This window comes from Rutilus rutilus (genome assembly GCF_951802725.1).
Source record: "Rutilus rutilus genome assembly, chromosome: 13".
Lineage (NCBI taxonomy): Eukaryota > Metazoa > Chordata > Actinopteri > Cypriniformes > Leuciscidae > Rutilus > Rutilus rutilus.
In genome coordinates this window covers 40,342,241-40,360,725 of record NC_140218.1, presented here as the reverse complement: position 1 = coordinate 40,360,725, position 18,485 = coordinate 40,342,241, and the positions used below count along the sequence as shown (strand labels likewise).

Sequence of the window (18,485 nt, the reverse complement as noted above, 5' to 3'; positions counted from 1 at the left end):
TTCAAAATTAACTTTACAACCCTATTTGACTAAATAAAGCAGGACCTTGATCACTGGAACTCCCTTCCTGCCTCATAGTTGGGATGAATTTCATTAGTTAAAGGAAGACGCCGACTTTTTGGGACTTCAGCTTATTCCCCGTATCCCCCAGAGTTAGATGAGTCCATACATACCCTTTTCATCTACGTGCGTGCCGTAACTCTGTCTGACGCACCCACCGCTAGCCTAGCTTAGCACAAAGACTGGAGGTAAACGGCTCCAGCTAGCATACTGCTCCCAATAAGTGACAAAATAACGCCAACATTTTCCTATTTACATGTTGTGATGTGTATAGTCACAGCGTGTACGAATAATAAGGTCACGTGAGACACAGACATCTTCTAACCGTATACATACTGGGAACTATATTCTCAGAAGGCGAAGCACTGCTACTTCTGCGGAGTGATTTACTCCAACTCTGAGCGAACTCTCTGCTCCTCACCACAGGGCTTCTCAGGCGCTGCGAGCAAATCACTCCGCCCAAGTAGCAGTGCTAACATTAACCAACTAACATTTTTTATATTCAATAAATATCAATATTTGTTGTGGATGCGATGCTTTTGAACACTTTTCCTCTGGCATGCTGTGCTTTAATGTTTTAACCACAGAGATAATTGAACTGATCACAATAATAGCAGATTGTCTGAGAAAATAGTTTTGTGCAAATATGCACAACAAGGTCTATCTGTTTCAATTAAAAATATAAATCAATTAAAAATACTATTTGGCCAGTGGAAAAGATTGAGAAAAAACTTTCTCTAAAATATATTTTACACTATTTGATTTATTTATTCTAAAACAAGGCAAGGATCGGCTACTAAATGATTTGTATCAATGTAATGTGACGCACATTGGAAGTAGGACTACAGATGGAAATTAGCATAGTGCTAATACTGCACATTGTCCTGATATAAATAATCTAAACTAAACTAAACTAAACATCTGTATCTCATATTCTCCTAATGTCTTGTACCGTTACACATGTTATCACGTGGATGAATAATCATATGCAAATGATATGCAGCTGAGGATCTGCATAGTAAAACGAGGCGTTGCCAGCTCCATACATGGTTATTTCGGGGAGGAGACGCATGTTCACAATCTTCCTCTGACTGGGATTTATAAGGGAATTTTGCGCAGGTTCTGGTGTACGCACGGTTTTATAAGTCGGAATATTTTTTGGCCTACGCCATTTTTGCCTTTCGGGCGCACGTACACTTTTAGTGAGGATCCAACACACAGTTTTATAAATGAGACCCCTGGAGTCTCTAATCATAGATCTTGACTACTTGCTCTTAGTAGTACTTTAAAGTAAGAAAGACATTTCCCATGCCCCGGAAATGTACATTTCTTAGAATTAATAAACAATTAACACTGAGTGTTCACGGGACAAACAGGTTAATTGATTGTAAAATTAATTTACAACATTATATACTTATTATATACTTGTACTTATATATACTTAAACTTATATTAAAGAGTTAGTTCACCCAAAAATGAAAATTCTGTCAGTAATTACTCACCCTCATGTTGTTCCAACCATGTAAGACTTTCGTTAATCTTCGGAACACAAATACTGAGTCAAACAGACATACAGACATACAGGCATGAAGCTTGAATTCTCTTCTTTAAAATGAGGTAATTTATATAAAAAACAAATATTCTCATCTTGTGAAATCTGTATTAAAAGAGAGCGATTCCAGTCGAGCTAATTAGAGCTCATTCAAATGTAATGTGACTCCGCCCACGGAGAGCACGTGCTATTCAAACGCAAATTACTGAGGCAAACCTGTGAACGCCCCCCATATCAGCTCGAGAAAACACAAGTTTATTCAGATCATTGTAGCCTACGTGTTTATACCATCTGGCAGCGCTGTGAGGAATAATAATAACGGAAAATCTACCTCAGAGTGCGGGTATTGCAGGAGAGAGGATCCGAATACTGTAGTAAGTTTTCTGTGTAACATTTCTGTGAATGAATGAACGGCAGCCGCAGAGATGTGCGCTGTTTATCACAGCTCGCAAAAAGACGTCTCTGTGTGAATGAATGATGATGTTTTAGCAAACTGTATTGCTATACTGAGCTGAGTAAAAATCGACAGAAATATGTTGAAATAAAATGTAGGCTATTTGTATAAGCAACGTATTAAAGGTCCCATTCCATGGATTATTTTTATTATTTTATAATGTTTCCAGGGGTGCCCTTATAATGTTAGTATGTTTTTTAGATCAAAAATTGTTATAATTTAGAAATAAAAGGCATATTTCCTAGCCTGATTTCATTCCCTGGTTTGAACGCTCTGTTTGAAGGGGCGTGTCTGCTGAGAGACTTCAGTGTAAACGCCCTCTGCTGTGATTGGCTGACATGCTTGCATATGAAATATCTGGCATTACATGTGGAACTATCTGGAAAACTTTTACTATTACAGCTATTATACGTTTTTACTATTACAGCTATCTGGATTAACGAATCGTGAGAATTTTTTTAAGTATTTAGATCTATTACCATCACATAAAAGCAGGGCCGGTTCTAGACATTAGGAGGCCCTAGGCAAAATTCATGTTGGAGGCCCCCCACCCCCAATAAAAAAACACTTGAAACAAATATGATTCTTAACCTTTTTATTTATACAACATTTAATTTTTAATTTAGTATATTTTTACTTACACAGTACACAAGTTTGGACACATTACTATTTTTAATGTTTTTGAAAGAAGTCTCTTATGCTCATCAAGCCTGGATTTATTTAATTAAAATAATGGTTTTCTATTTTACTATATTTTAAAATATATTTATGTGATGCAAAGCTGAATTTAGTGTCACGTGATCCTTCAGAAAACTTTATAATATTCTGATTTATTATCAAATGTTAGAAATGGTACTTAATATTTATTTTATAACCTGTGATACTTTTTTCAGGATTTTTTGATTATTAAAAAGTTATTTTAAAAAAGTCTTCACTATCACTTTTTATATATTTAACACATCCTTGCTGAATATTCCTGTTTTTTTTTTCTGTATTTTTTATCAAATAAATGCAGGCTTATATTAATGGGTCCAGACTTTTTACCGATACTGTATGTACATTTTAATCAAACTTTATCTAAGGTAATCTCTTTTTTGTTTAATGAAGATGTTATTGTTGTTATTTTGCTGTTTTATTCAATTTATTTACAGTTCCAGAATACCACTTCAGTAGATGAACCATAAGTGCTTTTATCATTTTTTTCATAGCTGCGGTATGGGCAGGATTTTTCCCTCCCATTTAATAAATACTGACTGCAGATATTGTCATATTATTAATATCAGTAATATGATATTATGTATTGCGTTGTTACCTTAAATATGCTATACACAAATCAAGTGGAAGAGAAAGACACGATCGCTACTGAGCAGAAAAAAAAAATCGAATCTGATATTATTGGCGTAAATAGTTTATGATGTCAGGGTATAATCTAATCATCAGCAGAATGTAGAAGATAGACCCATGAGATCCTTTATTTGAAACATTTAAAAATGTTGTAGTGTGTTGGCTTTTTAACTTTGAATACAAACGTCTTGTCTTTTACTTTTGTATCTTTTTTACTAGTCAGCTCCCGACGCGATGTTATTCATTGTACGCACAAATTCAAAGCGTCGCGTCTGGGCACGTTAATGACGCTCGCGCTCATTTAAACTCGTAATAAAGCAGTGAATGATTTTTCCAGAAATGACGCTGATCTGCAGTACGAGTTTATATTTAGAATGCATTGCAATCACTCCAAAATAGACGACAACTCACACACCTGCATTATGAGCTGTGCTTCTTTGCGTGCCTATTTTGTTCGTTACACAAACGTTCAGAAGCCGCCGCCGGCACCCCCTTTGAAACGGAAACATTAATTGGTTTAACTGCAGATGAGTGACAATTCAACAATATCCAATGAACAATGAGGCTAGTATTTCTGCCCGTCTTGGTGGACTATATATATAGGGGATGTTACGGTTATGGAGGCCCCTCCTCAAAGCCCGAGGCCCTAGGCAATCGCCTGCTCTGCCTATAGCTAGCGCCGGCCCTGCATAAAAGGTTGCAGTGATGATGAGCATTAAGCAGATAACAGTCTGTTGATCGCGTGAAAGATCTTATCATTGCAACGCAGTTTCTGCACTATCACTAATGATTTCACCAATGCAAACATGAGGCATATAAATACAGTAAGAGCTTCGTTGTGCAGTGTAACAGCGTCATTGATTTCATAACGAGTTTTGGCAAGTATCCAGATAAACTCGCGCTGTGTGATTGAGAGCTTGGACGATTGGAAAGGGATTGTTCTTTGATCGCTTTCTGTATATTAATCACAGTTTAAGTAAGATTATTTTCATCCTACTAAGAGAAACGATGTGAAGTTGATCGCTACTTCCATATTAAATCACTACTTACGGCTTGCTGGAATATAGTTGAAATTGTCCCCTTCGTCAGTATGAAACGCTGAGAGAAGTCTGCTTGATATTATTCCAGGTTAGAAAAACAGTCCGTGGTGAAATGGACAGAGCAAACTAACAACTTCGAATTAAACTTTTGCGGTATCCGATTATAGATAAACATCAACCACGTCTGTTGACATTTCGCCATCAATACTCCTGTATTCCTGTGGGCGGAGGTTACGGTTCTAGTGACATCATTAAAGCAGGATGTAGAGGGGTGTAGGCCAATCCAGCCGTTTTTTGTAGTCAACTTCTGTTAAATAAAATATCTCGCTTGGCATTGAACTTTGAGCTTTATAATTTTACAGATATTATTTATACTCTAACAACAACATTACACACTAACTAAAGTTTGAAACATGGGATCACATAGAACGGGACCTTTAAACTGAAAATTAACATTTATATGCCCTAATATTTCATAAAAACAACGTTACAGTCAGGCGTTTCTGTTTGTGAATGAATGTTTCGGTTTTAGCAAACTGTATTGCTATACTGAGTAAAAATCGACTGAAATATGTTGAAATAAAATGTATTTGTATAAGCAACGTATTAAACTGCAAATTAACATTTATATTTCTTATAATAAAAATGAAAGACCTATGTTACAGACATATAAGACATAAAATATCTGCCAACTCAAATAAGCTTTTGTTTGCCAATATTTGCTCATGTTAAATATAGTATGTTTTGTCAAAAATAAAGTAATCAAATAATCAATCAAATCCTTAACTTTGAAATATGTATGATAAAATGTATTCTTTAGTTTTTACAAAGAAAGATTACACTTGAATTGTTGTTGTAATTGTAACCTTTTTAATAAAAAAATATATTTACAAGGTAGATGTAAACAAACTATTAAAAGGTAAATATAAGCCTTTTCTTTAAATAATTTTTATTGTGTTTTATTAGTGACAAATTTGGGGAGAGGATAAATATTCCAAAACTGAAAATACAGTATGAGAATTAACTGCACAATTACTAGACATGTTTTCCTTGGATATTATAGGCCAAATTGCAAGCACAATATGTGGAAAAATAAAAAAGAATTGAGATGCTTCCAACTGTTGCTCTTGCATTCTTGTGGCTCAGTGACTCACCTGAATGAATGGCTAATTAAGTATGCAGGCCCCATTGTCTCCTAAGGTGTGAACTAGGGCTGCACGATTTGGGGAAAATGTCATATTGCGATAATTGAGGTCAATATTGCGATTACGATTGCGATATGCGATATAATAAACACATGGTTTCATGAGTCAACTTGCTTGGTTCTCAAGGAATTTAAATGCACACACAGATTAGTGATAATCAGCCTAAAGAAAAAAGTTCTTTAGTCAAGAGCAGTGAGTGTTTTTCTCTGTTCCCTTTGTTCTTTGATTAACTTTAGGACAGATTTTTATTTTTTTATTGCATTTTAACAATAACAAAACATAATTTACATACAAGAGTACATATAACCATACATGTCAGGGGTAAAGAAAAATAATAATAAAAAATAAAAAAATAGAAAAATAAAAAAATAAAAAAAATAAACAAAGAATAACTTTAGCGACATTTGTGGCTACTGTACTGTCTCTTTAAGACCAGCCGCTGTCAGAGACGCGGATCTCACACGCGCCTCATTCTTTCACGAGTCATCACAACTCTTCATGTTCATCATAAGACTACTCTTATGTTATGAAGACACTCGACAAAAAGACATTTTTGCATAATTGTGTGTGTTATTGTTCGTTCAAGCTCGAAAGAGAACTGTCATGCTGTTTTGTGCGCACGCACGATATTAGCGCGAGTCTTTCTGTCTGTTACAGTCAGGACATTCACAGGCAGCGCGTTCATTTTGGCATACATGTGTGTTGAACATTCTACCGCGAAAGAGAACTTGATACTGGCGCGCGTCTATCTGTGTGTGTGTGTGTGTCAGGAGGACATTCACAGGCAGCTCGTTCTTTTATGTCTTATCGCGCATGAATGGTTTAAAAGCATTTGCATTAATAAGTGCGTTAACAGCGCTAATTTGTTTATTTAATATAAAATCGCAGCATTTTGCGTCATATAATCGCGTAGGCTTGACATCGCGATTGCGATTGCGATACGATTAATCGTGCAGCACTAGTGTGAACCACTAAATATGCATGATCGTTGATGCCCACTCCGCATATTGCCTTTCCAAACAGAAAGTGCTTTGCAAAATTCAAATCAATGTATTGTGTTATGTGAATGATTAGGCAGGGTGATTTTCACATTATTTTGAAGATAAAACACTTGGCGATGACATCCATTAGACAAAAGTCTTATTGGCACATATTTAGTATGTGTTTTGTGGTCTTATTTCAGAAACTTTAGTTTTTAGTTTTTTCAATAACCACGCATAAACATTATTCTCTCAAAAATGCAGACATGTACATTCTTGTTGCTCACATATTATGGTAGCCCTGTTTGTGCTAAATAGTGTGTAATTTTTTTTTGCCATTAATATGTTTATAAGCAACTGAAAAAAGCACAAATGTCAGGGCATATCAGAACATCTCAAGGACCCCAAAAACACCTTAGACCCCAGAGGGTTAAGATATTTTTGATGAAATCTGAGAGCTGTCTCACTCCTCCACAGGCTTTCAGAGGGACTGAAACTTGCCGGCCCAGAAAGTCAGTGAAGTGTCACAATACTTTTTGTGCGAAAAAAAAAAAAAAAAAAAAAAAAAAACGACTTTATTCAACTATTAGTGTTCTTCAATGTGGGCCTCTGACGAGAGTTCACGGGAGCGCCACGACGCATGCGCGAGAACTGAGATTACGGCGTTCTTCTTCTACTACTACTTGTTACTGGCTGCTCACTCCTTAGGAGTATTACCGCCATCTACTGTACAAGATGACGTCCCGACATTGCCGGGAGCGCAAAACGGTCTGTTTACAAGCAGAGGAAAATTGATTTAATAACGAGTTTTGGCAAGTGTCCAGATAAACTCGCGCTGTGTGATTGACAGCTTGGGCAATTGGAAAGGGATTGTTCTTTGATCACTTTCTGTATTAATCACAGTTTAAGTAAGATTATTTTCATCCTGCTAAGAGAAACGACGTGAAGTTGATCGTTTAGTCACTGGCTTGATTTACTGAATGACTTTGAGAGAAAGATTATCTGTCTGAACTTGAACAATTACACATCAGAAATCCACATAACCCACTGGTTCTCCAGAGGCTCGGATGAAGGAACTAAAAAAATACTTTTGTGTTCATTTGTACATCCAAACACTGAGCAGCTGCCATGCTTCGCTCGTTTGCAAGCCATGATGTCTTTCATGATTTTCTCATGGGCGGCCAAATTCTCTTTGCGGGCAAAGAAGAGAAAGGGGAGGACATAAGGGGAAGATTCTAGATTCACCCGTCTGAGCTTTCATTTTCTCAAAAATACCCAGGGCTTTACACCCATCAAAACGTCTAGCCACTGGGGGACCATAGGCAGGCTAGTGATTGCCTATGGTCAATTGATGCAATTGATGAAGATATTTGGGACAAAGTTTGGGAAAATGTTAAAACAATATCCATCTGTAATCGTACAAAAGCATGAAGATTTTGCATAGATGATATATATCTCCTAATCGTAGACCTTTTCCTTTTCCCCTTTTTGTTTCAAATGCAAGACTTAAATTGGTACTCTGACTCACTGTTTATGGTCTTGTTGTCTGATTCAGAATTATTGGAATAACATACTACTTGAAATGCAAAGGATTCTCATTATTAACCTGGAACTGGATCCCTTGCCACTGTTACTGGGCTTTCCTAGTGATCATTTAACTTATGTGGCTAATAGAAGACTTTTCAACATCATGACTTTTGCAGCTCAAAAAACATTATTTTGCAGTGGATTAGTGATAAACCCCCCTCTGTGAAAGGATGGCAAAAAGTGTTAATGGAACTGATACCATTGGAATACGTCGAGTTGCAAACATGTAGTTGTTTGGATTTTTCTGATGAGCACTTTATCCATAATGTGAGCTAATAGTGTATAATGGAAGTCTGTATGCGCTGAGTTTTTTTTATAATTTTTTTTTTACATATTGTCAGGCTATTCTGTCAATGAATGGAAGTTGTTTTTGAGTTCTAAAAATGCAATTAAAAAAAAAAAAAAAAGAAAGGAAAAAATCGTGAGAAAGACCTTCTTTACCTTCTATTTGTGCAACAATCTTAAATGAGAAAAATTACAATGCCCAGTATGTACCAACTGAAATGATCAACTTGGTTGCCATATCTGGAGTATCCATCCAAAGCCATAGGATGATTTAAATTTGATCCCCAGTCACAAGGGGAGGTACTAAGTTTTAATTTTCTCTTGCAACAAACCCACAAACAAAGTGCTAACAAACTCCTCTCTGGGAGCGTCAGCTCACATGGTATCTAATCAGGGAAGTTATTTTAATGGAAGGTTGTGTGAAATGTTAATAATAATAATAATAATACATTACATTTATATAGCGCTTTTCTCAGCACTCAAAGCGCTTTACATAGAAGGGGGAATCTCCTTAACCACCACCAATGTGCAGCATCCACCTGGATGATGCGACGGCAGCCATATTGCGCCAGAACGCCCACCACACACCAGCTTACTGGTGGAGAGGAGACAGAGCGATGAAGCCAATCAGTATATGGGGATGATTAGGAGGCCATGATGGACAGAGGCCACTGGGCAAATTTGGCCAGGATGCCGGGGTTACACCCCTACTCGTTTCAAAAGACATCCTGGGATTTTAATGACCACAGCGAGTCAGGACCTCGGTTTAACGTCTCATCCGAAGGACGAACATCAGGCAGAAACTGTACACATGCAATGGTCTTCCACATTTATCTTATTGTGTGACTGTCTGGAGTCAGGTTTCTCAACTGACTATCTGTTAGATATCTATATAAATAAACACTAAAAAGTTTGGACAAGAATCATATGCCAATTAATATTAAAACAGAGTAGTAAGGGGATCACTACAAGATGTGCAAATAATCAAAATTGCACAGTACTGAAGAGAAAAACAGATTTACACACTCAACATTTTCAGTTCAAGGTCCACTGCTTTGGAAGAGCTTATCAGTTGAACTGAAAATACAAACACAGAGTTGAACATCTCTAAAAGAACTCTAAAAAAGTGGTTCAAACAAAAGCAGGTTTGTGAACACTGATGGTCGTACACGGTCTCAGCTTTCTGTTATTTATTTATTTATTTTTTACTTTTTGCTTAGTTTTGTGTGATTATTGTTTAATTGTTGTTAAAAAATTAAAAGCCTAACCAGGGACTGGGGCTGCAAAAGAGCCTTTGGCTAAAAGCCTGTATGTGGAGCATCGGCTGCTTGAAATTGTATGTTTCTGTTTTGTCCCTGTTAAATAAACGTATAAGTGTATAAATAAAGCCTGCCTACCCAGGTGAAAAGGAAATATATTTAAATTGTGTTTTATTGGACATACTTAGTATATTTAACTTACACTATTATTAAGTGCATATTAAATATGTTATTTTGAAACAACTTCAAGTATATTAAATGTATTTCAAGATATGCTTAAGATAAATTAAGCTATTTGTAATACATTTTCATATATTAAATTGTGATAAAATGGAACCACTTCAAGTACATTTTGTCAGGAATCAGAACAACACAAACAGGTAAAGTTTGCAAGGATGTTTATTTGCACAAAGGAACAGTCACGGCAGGTAAGTTGACGAATAGTGGACGAATCTGGATGAGTCAATGGATGAGATAGAACTGACAAAGTCTCTTATCTGTCACAGGTTGTTTGATGTTCGTTGAATGGAAGAGGTAGACGGGCTGAAGAAGGATGGCAGGAGATGGCTGAAGATCCGATGGACAGGCTGAGTAATCCGAAGATGCAGGTAAGTATGCGAAGCAGGTAAGTGGTATCGTCTTCGTCTCAGTTTGGGTGAGTCAGAGAGTTGATGTCGAATCAACGAGACCTGAGAACTGAATGAGGGAACTGGTGGTGTATTTAAACAGTGAGTGAAGTGACAGGAGACTGGCGGCAGGTGATGATGACAGGTGCAGGTGATCAGAGTGGGCGGAGAGTAGAGGTCTGGTGCTGACGCTGATGCATCCGTGACACATTTAGTGCATTTAAGTGTATTTCTTTTCAGTTCATTTAAAACATACTGTCATGTCTTCAATTACAGTTATAATATATTTGAAGCTTCATTTTAATGTACTTCAAGAATGTACCTCAATAGAAATATATTAGCATTACATTACTAGCTTATTATAAAGCTGTTTTATTCAGTATATTTAAAATTGTATATTAAAAGTGAAAAATAATGAAATATAAAATGTTAAGACATACTCTGAAATCAAGAAAACTTAAATATACTATCTTGTGTATATTGCAAAATAAATACATAAGAGTACATTCAAAAAGTACAGCAGCATATATAATCTCTTGACCATAATACATTATAATAAAATCAGTGAAATGCTATGGCAGAGCTATATTTATATAAAAATGTGTAGAACATAGGGGTGTAACGATTCGTTTTAACAACGATTCGATTTGATTCGCGATTCATGGTTGTCGATACGATTCAAGGACGATATTGGTTCATTTAGAACGATCCGATCCGAAACGATTCAGTGACTTTTTAGCCAAAAATTCTTGTAAGGGAATCAGGTATCAATTAATTATGGATATAAACAAACAAGTAAACAACAATTAATGTAAAATGCATTCACATTTTATTTTAATAAGTAGGACTGAACGATTATGACAAAAATGATAATTGTCGATTATTCCCTTGAAATTGTAACTGTGATTATTAATTACGATTATCACAACATTGAATGATGTTTTGAATAGTTTGGCCTTGGGACCCACATTTCCCCATGGTCATCAAGCCTTTTAAGGAATTATATAGGCCTATTATAATACATTTGTTTACACAAAAATTGTTGACACACAAGTTCTGTCCCCATTTACGTTACTTAACATACAAATTTTTTTTTACGAATATGACAAATACTGATAAACAGTATAGGCACTGCGAGGTTAAGCTATTAAATAGCAGTCCCAAAAAGTTTTTGTTAATACAATCTTGGTATGAGCCACCACAGTCATATAAAAATATACAAAATAACAGTAAGTGGCATTTTGTTATGGAAACATACAACAATTAGGCTACCATGGTGATACACAATACTTAGAGGAACTGGTAAAGAAACATGGAAACTGCTCCTGATAAATAGCAACACACATGACGTACCAATAACGTAATTTATTGGTATTTTACTTTTATTTCTTAACTTACTAATTTACGACGTTGCATTCTCGTATGTATTTTGTGCTTTAGTGAAGTGATACAGCGCGCTCCGGCGCATTTGCGTGTGCAGTTGAAGAGTGCGCGCTACTGCAGTATAGCGGCTGAGAGAACAGGACAGTCCGTTTTTCTGAGGCGAGAGACTTTGCGCTGCTTGTTGTCTTTGCGCTGCTGCTGGCGCGTCACGCATGGCGACGACGACACAGATAGGCAGACTGAATCGAGTAACGTTTAACGCCTTTATCATTAAAATTGCAAAGAAAAAACATCCATAAAAAGTCTAACGTGCTTAAATTCAATGCGCTATTTCCTAGTATCGATACAATCGATTCATTACCTTTTAAAACGATGTTAGATCGATATATGTCACCCGGAAGGCCAACTTGCCGAGCACAGATCGATGCAGTTGGATCGTAGGTATATAAATCGATACATCGATGTAGTTGATGAATCGTTACACCCCTAATAGAACATTTCAGTTATACCTGTATTACTGAAAAATACACTATGAATATTACATCACTTAAAGGTAGGGTAGGTAATCCTGTTCAGAAACATTTTTTTTTATACTGGGTGAAATGGTCCTTCCATCCTGATAGTAGTCAATACATTATGTGTTCAGAAAAAGGAATGAAAACAATCAGACCTCTGTAGCAGCTGCAGGACAGTAAAAACTCTGACCAATCACTGCCATTCGGTGCGAATGTAAAGAACCAATCAGATGCCTTCATGTCTCGTGCCCGAGCACCACTGCGCGCGCTGCCCTGCGTGCACTAATCACATGTCACCGTTTCCGGAAACATTCAGCTCACTACACAGAGTAAGCAGGAGTTTGCGGCACAATGGCAGATAAAATGCAGCCAAAACTACCAATGCCAGCTTTGCTGGTAACTGCTCGCCCTGACAAAAAGCTAAAAAAAGAAAGTCTGAGGCAGAAAAGGCTGCAACGAAACTGGCACTTGATAAAGCCAGAGGACAAACTCGGGTCAACATTGGTTCAGCATTTGAATGGTGGAGACAACTGAGGGAGCTGAAGGGCCTGAAAAGCGATGCCGAGGTTGCGGTCTTTCTGCTGGACAGGTAATTATTTGTTTTGCTTCAGGGGGATTTGTTATTTCCATGATATATGTTACGTTAGGCAACGTAGTTACTGTTGTAGCTTGTATTAGCCCAATGCTAACATTAGCTTCTCTGTTGGTGTAAGCCAGTTGCGTTACAGGTCGTAGGTACATACAGCTTAGCTGACTTTTAGGACATGACATTTTGAACATATTGCACAGCCATAGTCGCAAGTGTTTCTGCATTATAATTGTGATAAAATGCCGTTAATATATTGCTTATAAATGGGACAACTGTGGTGATGTGGCATATGTGTTTTGTTAGCTACGAGAAGGATCCATCAACTTCCACACCTGTGAAACATCGATTGATGAGACCACCTCCCCCACCGGTCTCAACTATTGTTTCTGAGTCTCTGTCCGACCGGTGAGTTTTACTTGATGCTGCTATGAACATGGCGTAGGCCACCATTGTCTTTGGTGGAATATATCCATGTTTAAACATATATATATTATAGGGATGCACTGAATATATTTTGCAAAAAGATGTGTATGTTCTTGTATATGTCACGGTTGTTGAATGCATTGTTTCCTTCTTGTCTCGTGTCTATGTTTGTTTATGTGTGAGTGGGCGTTGTCCCGCTCACGTGTCTGTCAGCGCTCCAGCTGATAATCATCATCATCACAATCACTGTTCACAGCTGCGATTCATTTCCATTCCCTATATATACTCACACCATTCTCTGTTCCAGTGTCGGATTGTTGGTTGAGGTCCTGTGATTGCCGTGTCTGTGTTTCCCGTGGAGTTGCCGTTTCTGTGTTGGCCTTGCCTTGTCTTTCTGCCGTTCCTGTTCACCGTCTTTGGATTCACCGCACTCTAGCACCGGGATTGGGATTCTTCACCATCACTGCACCAGCGCACCACAGACCATCTAGTCCCTGCACGAGCCTGAGTCGCCACCCTCCCGGATCTGAACTGTTTTGTGTGACCATTTGAGTCTAATAAACGCTTTGAGAACCTGCTTTTGCTTCCTGTCTTGTTCGACCATGACAGTATATCCAGGGGAAAAGTGAAGCCTATTGGCTGGTGTGGTGGGGGCAGGGAAAGTTGATTAGATCTTTTGAAAAGTCTGATGGCCTGAGGACAAAACCTGTCCTTCACCTTAGAAGGTTCAGCACTTCACACGCTAGTAAACATCATAAAAGACTCCACCAACCCCCAACACTAAAAGAAAACACAGTTACAAGTTGTACCTCGACCTTTGTTGGGGTGTTGGTGTAGTAATTGATCACATTACAGGATCGTCTATGGACTCTCCTCTGGTAGATGCTATTTTGAGAGGATAGGGCAAAGTGAGGATCTTCTAAACAGTTTTTTTTCACTCTTCATGCTTTTTTGGTCTGTTAAAACATCTTCTCATGAACTTGCAAACCCAAGACTACTATTTCTAAATATCAACAGTCCTGTGTTGCACTCTTGATGAATGGAAATCTTTTTTTATGTTGATGCTGATAATATTATATAATTTTGTAACATTCACAGAGATGATGACTTCTCAGTAGCTGGCGTTCAGGAGTTAAACATTAGCTGCCCAGAGGAAACCGTTCTCCAGCAATTGGATGCAAGGTATGTTATGGTAGTAAAATTATTTTTTCCAATTATTTCCAAAATACAATTTAGAGTAAAATCATGTTCTGTGCATTATTTCAGCGACATGTGGTAATGCAATACTTCCTCCCTTTGTGTGTGTTTTTCTGTCTTTATAGTATGTCTCTCTGGACCTAAACATTGATGTTGATGCAGATGAATTTAATGACATTCGAAACTCCATGTAAGTCGCTGTGTGGATTGCAGAGATGTTTTTACTTTTCTGTTTGTGGGAAATTGTATTTATTTATTGTGTGAATTATTATGTTTTTTTTGTCTGATTTTCTTCTTTTTTTTATAGCATTGACTGGGAAGATGAAGACGTCACCTGGAATCCTGATAGGGACACAGAGTCTGTGTCATCATTAGAAGATGTAACCAGGGAAGTGGACTCAGATGATGATTACAGTGACGATGCAGATTTTATGCCTCGTATTTGTGTTAGGTGGGTTCAATACACTCTGGCTCCACTTACAGTTAAGTTATTGTGTTTTGTTTCTTATTTCTCATAGCTGTTCTTATTACAACAGGACTGGTGGTGCTCTGAAGACTCCAATTTGCTTGGAATCACTTCAAGAAATCACCATGGAGGACACTGTGCATGATGCTCCAGACAATGCCCCAGATAAAACCATGGCAGACATGCCAACACTCCCAGAAGCAGCAAAAGTCATGGTTGCGGATGATATTATTGGCCATCCTGCATCCATTGCTTATCACGACAGCCTGAAGCAGCTTGCCGAGTATCTCCTTCTCCCTGTCAGCCTGTGTTCTGCCAAGGACCCAAACAGGAAGACTGAATGCCGGGCACCTGCACCATTCGAAATCAATGTCAGGTCCAGGGGAACAGCTGCTATCGTTGAATGGGTGAGTATTTATTTAGCATCCAAGATTATTACATACTTTGGGACTGTTTTTACCCTGTAACACCAATCCTTTTTTCTAGATAAATTCAAACATACACAAATGAAAAACTTATAACATAAGTACTGTATGGCGAAGTATGTTAAAACTATGTGTATTAGTCATTGTAGTTACTGTAATGTGCTGTCTTACTCTGTCTGCTTTTTTTCAGATGTGTCCTCGTGGTCACACTGTTTGGAAGTGGGCTTCACAGCCCATTTTGAAATATGGGATGCTAGCTGGAGACTTCATGCTTTCCAGTAATATTCTGCTGTCGGGCAACAACTACGCCAAGATCTCACTACTGTTGAAGTTTATGAACATGGGGATGGTGGAGAGGTCGACATTCTTTAGGATCCAGGACTCCTACTGTGTGGACACTATAAAGGAGTTCTGGGATGAGAAGAGAGCTTCAGTCATCACCCAGCTCAAGTCAAAAGGGCCAGTTGTAGCCTTGGGTGAGTTTGACAAACACACACACACATACACACATACAAGCACACATGCTTACTTCATAATATGCACCATTCAATCTAAATGTAATTATTCCCAATCGATGGTATTGAAAAGGCAGATGAATAGTGATACTAAGACGAAAAAAACAAAAAGTAAAACAAAAACGGCTGAGTGTAGACATAAAACATTAGGATAAAGTATATAATATTTTATCTTAGGATTTTAGTTGTAAGATAGGAAGTGCTGGACAGACATTGCACAGTGCTTTGTAATGCTGTTGGATCAGGACAAAATGACAAATTACGGACAATGTTCTTATCACAATTTCTCTATTTTTGTTCTAATTAATTTTCAAAGGAGATGCACGCATGGACAGTCCAGGATTCTGTGCACAGTATTGCACATACACTGTCATGGACAATGGATCCAAACAGATAATCTGCGTGGTCAACATCGACAAGCGTGAGACCATGCGGGATTCTGTTGTCATGGAGAAGGAGGGCTTCATGCGGTCATTTGAGACACTATGTGAAGAACTCAACATTGAGGAATTCTGCACGGATGCTCATTCACAGATATCAGCCCTCTTCAGTAAGTTCATTATTGTAATTTGCTTTAGGAGATTGCTTCAGCAATCAAACTCTGTGCATATAGCCCCATGCCACAACCATCAATTATTATTATTATGACTGAACAATGATTTGGATTATTACTTAGCATATATCCTCAATTACTTTTTCGTCCTATAGACAACAAAGGTAAATATAAAGACTGCGGCGTCCGACACTCCCTGGACATGTGGCATGGGTCCAAAAGTTTGGGGAAAAGAATTCATGCAGTAAGTTCATGATCTCTCTGTAGATACAGTAGATATAGCTGGAAAAAATCATCTACATCAATTCTCTTATCATAAACCTATCTGACATTCACAAAATGTATTTGTGCTACAATGCCAAGGCAGGACAGCAAAGGGGGTGCACCATTCTTCAGATGTGGAGTAAGGATATCTGCAATCACTTCTGGTATTGCTGCAAGACTGCAGATACATATGAAGATTTATTTGTAAGTATAATCTAAATTCATCTGTCTAGGCCAGCCTCTATTGCTGAGTAGTTATTGGGCAAAATTGACTTCTATTGTTATTGACCACATTGTTCACAACACGTGTAATTTTTTTGCAATAGGACAGGTGGGCTGGACTACTTCACCATGTGACAGGAGAACATGCGTGGGCCCTTGGAGCCTGTCAGCATGGTCCCTTGGTGGAGGACAGAGAGAAGTAGTGGATCCAGAAGGGTTCTGTGGCACACCAGGGACTGACAGAAGTGGTTCTTGATGCACGCTGGCTAAAGAGCATACACAAATATCTACATTTTAGGTATGTCAGCATAGGTCTATGTTCAATTTATTTTTTTGCCCGATGCAAATATTTCACTGTACTACAGAATTGGTCCTGCAATTTCTTCATTTGTATTACCAGAGTATAAAGCAATTGTATCTTTCCTCTGTGCTCTCAGGTCAACTGCAGAGTTGGAGTCATTCCACAATCATATTCTAATGTATGCTTCAGCTTTTCCCCGCCTGTCTATGCTGCTCGCGTCATGCTGGCTGGCCTGGACTACAACCACCACGTTGACCGACCAGCAAAGAGAAGGGCTGATGGCTCTATTCAGTATGTTTAATTTTATGCGGAAAAATGAAATACTGTACATTTTAAGGTACAATGATTGTATCACTAAGCTCATAATCTTTTCTCTGATGTCAGATACGGCAAGGTGTACAATAAAAAGTCCAGGAAGTGGAGGCTTTACACACTAAAGGTGGAAAAGGACTACAGTTACATTGTGGACCTCCAAAGTGCGATTCTGCAGCGCAAGTTGTCTACTACTGGGGGTTTGCCACGGACTGCAAAAAAGAGGCCCGATGATCCCCGTCAACATGGGGTTCTGTCAGGTGTCCCTGCCCCATCAACACAGGAGCTTTTGCAGAAACAACTCAGCAGAGGGCTAGGTGACTTTTATTACAATATTTTTCGCTTGATCATGAAATGCTAACATACTTAGGTGCAAAAGGTAATTTAAAAAATCCATATCATAACTTATGATCTAAATTGTTTTCTAAACAAAACTACGGATAAACCACTAAAAAGAATGACAGAAATGTTTGTTACTGTGTGAAATGGAAATAAAGTTGTGTTGTCATTCATTGTGTGTCTTTGGAATGCAGTAATTATTGTCAGATGTGTAATTGTAATATTCTTCCTAAAGGTAAATCACTGCCAAAGGACTAGATGACCACAGCAGACGACGCATCATGCAAAGCCTGACCTGTCAGCCATCCCTGCACACTCCTTTTCATGTGTATATATATATACAGTGAGGAAAATAAGTATTTGAACACCCTGCTATTTTGCAAGTTCTCCCACTTGGAAATCATGGAGGGGTCTGAAATTGTCATCGTAGGTGCATGTCCACTGTGAGAGACATAATCTAAAAAAAAAAATCCAGAAATCACAATATATGATTTTTTAACTATTTATTTGTATGATACAGCTGCAAATAAGTATTTGAACACCTGTCTATCAGCTAGAATTCAGACCCTCAAAGACCTGTTAGTCTGCC

General features: G+C 37.9%; 2 protein-coding genes across 2 annotated transcripts; both read left to right on the top strand.

Moving 5' to 3' along the window:
* Window positions 1-12,854: 12,854 nt before the first annotated feature.
* LOC311302998 (uncharacterized protein) lies at window positions 12,855-16,714 on the top strand (the record flags this gene model as incomplete). Its single annotated transcript, XM_084429201.1, has 7 exons — window positions 12,855-13,284; window positions 14,401-14,484; window positions 14,625-14,950; window positions 15,036-15,372; window positions 15,581-15,866; window positions 16,222-16,455; window positions 16,614-16,714. The coding sequence occupies exons 3-7, from the start codon at window positions 14,931-14,933 to the stop codon at window positions 16,712-16,714; spliced, it is 978 nt and encodes a 325-aa protein (XP_084285327.1). The 5' UTR covers window positions 12,855-13,284; window positions 14,401-14,484; window positions 14,625-14,930.
* A 110-nt stretch (window positions 16,715-16,824) lies between these two features.
* Window positions 16,825-18,215, top strand: LOC311302212 (uncharacterized protein). The gene is made up of 5 exons (XM_084427905.1): window positions 16,825-16,926; window positions 17,049-17,242; window positions 17,382-17,536; window positions 17,630-17,874; window positions 18,132-18,215. The coding sequence occupies exons 3-5, from the start codon at window positions 17,466-17,468 to the stop codon at window positions 18,152-18,154; spliced, it is 339 nt and encodes a 112-aa protein (XP_084284031.1). The 5' UTR covers window positions 16,825-16,926; window positions 17,049-17,242; window positions 17,382-17,465; the 3' UTR covers window positions 18,155-18,215.
* Window positions 18,216-18,485: the final 270 nt, after the last annotated feature.

Bases quoted from the DNA above. Each gene is read 5' to 3' on its own strand.
- LOC311302212 (XM_084427905.1), top strand. From the start codon at position 17,466: ATGCTGGCTGGCCTGGACTACAACCACCACGTTGACCGACCAGCAAAG. The intron at 17,537-17,629 runs GTATGTTTAATT...CTCTGATGTCAG, and splicing joins AGGGCTGATGGCTCTATTCA to ATACGGCAAGGTGTACAATA. The intron at 17,875-18,131 runs GTGACTTTTATT...TTCTTCCTAAAG, and splicing joins ACAACTCAGCAGAGGGCTAG to GTAAATCACTGCCAAAGGAC.